At 44.7% G+C, this 5,355-nt stretch overlaps 1 protein-coding gene across 1 annotated transcript; it reads right to left on the reverse strand.

Annotated features, from left to right (window-relative positions):
* Positions 1–4,259: 4,259 nt before the first annotated feature.
* LOC124654451 (dehydration-responsive element-binding protein 1A-like) lies at positions 4,260–5,132 on the reverse strand. Its single transcript, XM_047193447.1, has one exon. It carries the CDS (start codon positions 4,980–4,982, stop codon positions 4,290–4,292), a length of 693 nt encoding a protein of 230 aa, XP_047049403.1. The 5' UTR covers positions 4,983–5,132; the 3' UTR covers positions 4,260–4,289.
* Positions 5,133–5,355: the final 223 nt, after the last annotated feature.

A 5,355-nucleotide genomic window follows, 5' to 3' on the forward strand; every position in this document is an offset into this window, starting at 1 on the left:
CTTGGTGCTCTCATTGCTCGTCGCTTATCTAATAAGGGACCTATTTATGGAGGAATTGTTGCTTCACGTATTGTTGCATATCTAGGTCTTTCTGTTGATCCTAGTGATGAGAAATTAATTCCTATTAAGCTTGATATTGCTGCTATGAAGGGTCACCAATTTGTCACAACTAACTCTAATTTAGAAAATATTGTCTATAGAATGTTGTTTATTGACGGGGATGAGAGGGAAATCCCTTTGCCGCAGGCCGAGTTGTTCAGTGTTCGCAGGAGGAGGTGGATGAGCAGCTGAGGATACTTGGCTTTCACCAGCAGCACGACTCCGAGGACGCTGAGCCCTCTGACGGGTTCACCGTCACGTATCTGGTGCGTCCTCCAGCTTGTACCAAGGACAGGATCCTCCTTCATATTACTGAGGCGCCACCTCATGGGCACCGTGGGGTTGATCTCCACTTAGGCCAAAAGCCTAAGCTTGGGGGGGAGGTACATCGACATCTCACTCATTTACATATCATATCTTGTCGGTACTTTGTATACCATGTTTCGATTTTCTTTCTTTCTTTTTGTTGCTTGTTGTTTATTTCTGTTTTCCAAAACACGAAAAGACCAAAAAAAATCTGTTGTTTCTCTCTATTTATTTATTTAGTATTTAGTATTAGTTTGCTTAGTTTTTAATTCGGGTTGCTATTCAAATATCCAAAAAGATTTTGCTTTGTTTGCCTGTTTTCTTTTGTTCTTCTTTCCAATTCGAAAACACCAAAAATATTTGTTGTTCTTCTTCGGTTTTGTAAAGTTTATTATGTAGTTCAGCGGTCTCCGGTGGTTGGAGCTTGGTTTTCATTTCATATTATTCAAGCCACACAAGTGAAAGGCAATAATGACGATCTACGACAACTCGACTGTGGTGAGAGGCTGGTATGAACTATATTTGTTTTCATTTTTGTACATATACTCATCCATGTGAGCATGCTTAGCTGGTTCATGTGAGGTATATGTCATTTAATGAAAGTCTAGTAGTTCATGATCTCTCATGTTTAGCTCCAAATTATTAATAATGAGTAGCATGTCATAAATATTTGCTTGCATTGTTTTATTCATAGAAAGGTATGACATTGTGGTATCCTCCTCTGAATAATTCATTTGAATTGACTTGGAACATGCTCACGCATGCATATGACTGAAAAACAAAAAGTCAATTAAATCTCGATGATTTACTTTGCTTCAGAGTTCTTGTATCACTTTTATGCCTCCGTTAATTTTATTTTGTCGCAAGCATGATTATGATGGTTATTGCTCTCTTGATTGTCGCTTCCTAGTCTATTGCTAGCCTTCACTTGTACTGAGCGGGAATACTGCTCGTGCTTCCAAATCCCTGAAAACCAAGTTATTCCAAAGTGTCCACCATAAATAACTATGCATGGCATTTCAAACCATTCCAAGTAAATTTTCATGTGCTACCTTTAAAACCTTCAAAGTACTTCTCAATTTGTGTCAATGTTTTATAGCTCATGAGGAAGTATGTGGTGTTTTATCTTTCAATCTTGTCGATCGGACTTTCACCAATGGACTAGTGGCATATACATTCGCTTATCCAATAATTTTGCAAAAAGAGCCGGCAACGGGGTGCCCAGCCTCAATTAATTACAATTTTCATTAATAATTCTCTTCACATGTTTTGCCCTGATTTATCGATGAAGCAACTTAATTTGCAAATAGACACTCCTCCATGGTATGTGAATGTTGGAAGGCACCCGAGGATTCGGTTAGCCATGGCTTGTGTAAGCAAAGGTTGGGAGGAGTGTCATCCATAATCAAATTAAAATACATGTGTAAACAAAAGAGAAGAAGGATGATCTACCTTTCTGGTAGAGATAACGTCCTTCATGGGAGCCACTTTTGAAAGTCTGGTTGACAAGGTAGTTAGAGTGTCCACTACCATTCGTTGACAACAACAAACACCTCTCAAAACAATTTTACTTCTGTTTTAAAAATGAAAAGCTCTAGCACATGTTAATCCCTGCTTCCCTCCGCGAAGGGTCAATCTTTTACTTTTATGTTGAGTCACCATCCTTTCTTTGAGCACCTTCTTGAGAGCATAATTGTCATTCTTAGTGTAATATGTTTGTCCCAGAATATGGTTAACTGTGGTATAACTTTGATGCTTTTATCTTTGATAATCTTTACTTCTAGTCTTCCCATGAACTTTAGAGGTGCCTGGGCATTTATGTTTTGCTGTACAAATACGGGCAAGCGAGATACCACTTTATCATATCTTTTTATGAGCATTGCAATCCTGCTGATAGATATGTTTCATGATGCTTATTATTAGTTTGTTGGTATCTTTTTCATGATTGACATAACTATTAGATGACTTTATTTGCATTTATCTTATTATGAATTGCCTAAGTACTCGTCCATATGATGAGAATATTTACATCATATGAGAAAATGTGTTCGTGAAAGTTCTTTTATCGCACTCAGTTGTTAACTGAATTGCTTGAGGACTGATACGTCTCCAACGTATCTATAATTTCTGATGTTTCATGCTAGTTTTATGACAATACCTACATGTTTTGCTCACACTTTATAATGATTTTATGCCTTTTCCGGAACTAACCTATTAACAATATGCCGAAGCGCCAGTTCCTGTTTTCTGCTGTTTTTGGTTCCAGAAAGGCTGTTCGGGCAATATTCTTGGAATTCGACGAAACAAAAGCCAAACATCTTATTTCACCGAGACGGACCAGAACACCGAAGGGGAGCCGGAGGGGAGGCCCAGGGCCCCCACACCACACTGGGGCGCGGCCTAGGAGGGGGGCGCGCCCAGGTGTGGTGGCCAGGCACCCCCTTGCGCCGCCTCTTCGCCTATAAAATACCTCGAGATGTAAAAACCCACATCAATCGACGAAACTCCAGAAAGACTCCAGGGGCGCCGCCGCCATCGCGAAACTCCGCTTCGGGGGACAGAATCTCTGTTCCGGCACGCCGCCGGGACGGGGAAGTGCCGCCGGAAGCCACCTCCATTGACGCCACCGCCTCCATCATGCTCCGTGAGTAGTTCCCCCATGGACTACGGGTTCTAGCAGTAGCTAGTTGGTACTCTCTCTCCCATGTACTTCAACACAATGATCTCATGAGCTGCCTTACATGATTGAGATTCATCTGATGTAATCGGTGTTGTGTTTGTTGGGATCCGATGAATTGTTACATTATGATCAGTCTATCTATATAAGTTTGTGAAGTTATTGTTGCTGCAATCTTGTTGTGTTTAATGCTTGTCACTAGTGCACGAGTGGCATGATCTTAGATTTAAGCTCTATAACTATTGCTTAGATTGTATCTACAAGTTGTTTGCACATGTCTATGTCCGGAACCCGAAGCCCAGAGTGACAGCAACTGGGATAACTGGAGGGGAAGGCTTAGATATGAGGATCACATGTTTTCACCAAGTGTAATGCTTTGCTCCGGTGCTCTATTAAAAGGAGTACCTTAATTACCAGTAGATTCCCTTGAGGCCCGGCTGCCACCGGCTGGTAGGACAAAAGATGTTCTGCAAGTTTCTCATTGCGAGCACGTATGACTATATATGAAAAACATGCCTACATGATTAGTAATCTTGATGTTCTGTCTTAATGCTATTTCAATCCTATCAATTGCCCAACTGTAATTTGTTCACCCAACACTTGTCACTTGTTATTGGAGAGTTACCACTAGTGTAGATAGCTGGGAACCCCGGTCCATCTTTCATCATCATATACTCATTCTATATGTCATTGGAAGTAGTATCAACTATTTTCTGGTGTCATTGCCTCTGTGTTACTGCTACTGCTACTGTGTTACTGTTACTATTGCTCTCATATTACCGCTGCTTTCACATCACTCCTGTTACTAGTGCTTTTCCAGGTGCAGCTGAATTGACAACTCAGTTGTTAAGGCTTATAAGTATTTACCTCCCCTTATGTCGAATCAATAAATTTGGGTTTTGCTTCCTTTGAAGACTGTTGCGATCCATTATACTTGTGGGTTATCAAGGACAAGCAATAAGCTAAGAGGCAAAGACTGTGAAGTCGTGGGTTACTAAAAATCGATCTAAAAATTGAGAGAAATGACTTAGTGGGTTGCTCCTATTTAAATATTATAGATGTGTATCACTAACCGTGGAAAGTCTACAATGGAAAGCATGCTCTGTTTTCTCATTTTGCACAATCACATTACAAGAAACTGCAAGCAGTGACCGTACAGAACAAAAAATTCAGGAGAGAGGTAAAATTTGAAGTGGCGCGAACTAAACTATCTCTGGTAGCTCCACAGTGGCACGTCGGCGAGGTTGACCTCGCCGTAATCACCGAGCGCAGCAGCTGCGGTCGGCGGCGCCATGAGCATCCCCTGCGCCAAGCTCGAGTAGTACAGATCCCAGCCCATATCACTCAGGACTTCCAGCTCGAAGGGCGAATCCGCGGCCCACGAAGACGACGTCTCGTCGTCGGTGACGGACGACGACGTGCCGGACAGGGCGTCCTCCTCGCCCAGCGCGTGGTGTCGCTCGAAGTCCTCGATGGCCTCGGTGACAGCGTGGCGCACCTCGTCGAGGCTGCGGTAGGAGGATGCCGACACGGCGAGCAGCTCAGCGGAGTCAGCGAAGTTGAGGCAGGAATCGCCCGCGGCGAGGGCGAGCATGACGGCGTCGTGCGCTCGCGCGGCAATCTCGGCCGTGTCGAAGGTGCCGACCCAGAGCCTGCTCCCACGCCGCCCCGGGACGCGCACCTCGCATACCCACCTCCCGGCATTGCCCCTACGACGCACGCCGCGGTACACCGGGTGCCGCGTCTCCCTGAACTTGGTCCGCCCCGCCGGCCGCTTCGTCCACGGCGTCTGTTTCTGACTATGCACCTGCTGCAGCTCCGACGACGTGGAGGGCGAGTAATAGTCTCCGCTGCACGGCGAGCCTGACTCCCCGCCCATCTCCTCCTTGATCGGACACATCTTCTGATGGCGAATTGAGTGTTGATCCGAATCACAATCTAATAGGAGCTAGCGCTACCTCAGTGTCCCTGTTCGCCTTGGAGGGTTCTTGATGCTTTTTGTTTGCTGAAGTGAAGTGGTTTTGCTCTGCGATGAGAAATTTGAGCAGAGTGGTTTCGGAAGCTGGTACTTATAGGTGGTGGCGCGCAGGGGGCAAACCGCGGCGAGCCAGCCGGTGGCTGAGAGGACACAGGCTGGAGACGGCGAAGGGGGATGCATCCCGGTAAGCCGCAAGGGGGAAGATGACAAGGAGACTTCGAGAGTGACCTGACGATTTTATTTATATTTATCATCACAAATCCACTAGAACGACCAGTACCTTCCATCACATCTT

Source organism: Lolium rigidum, chromosome 5 (assembly GCF_022539505.1).
Source record: "Lolium rigidum isolate FL_2022 chromosome 5, APGP_CSIRO_Lrig_0.1, whole genome shotgun sequence".
Taxonomy (NCBI): domain Eukaryota; kingdom Viridiplantae; phylum Streptophyta; class Magnoliopsida; order Poales; family Poaceae; genus Lolium; species Lolium rigidum.

Excerpts from the sequence above, each read along its gene's own strand:
- LOC124654451 (XM_047193447.1), bottom strand. The coding sequence starts at position 4,982 with ATGTGTCCGATCAAGGAGGAGATGGGCGGGGAGTCAGGCTCGCCGTGC.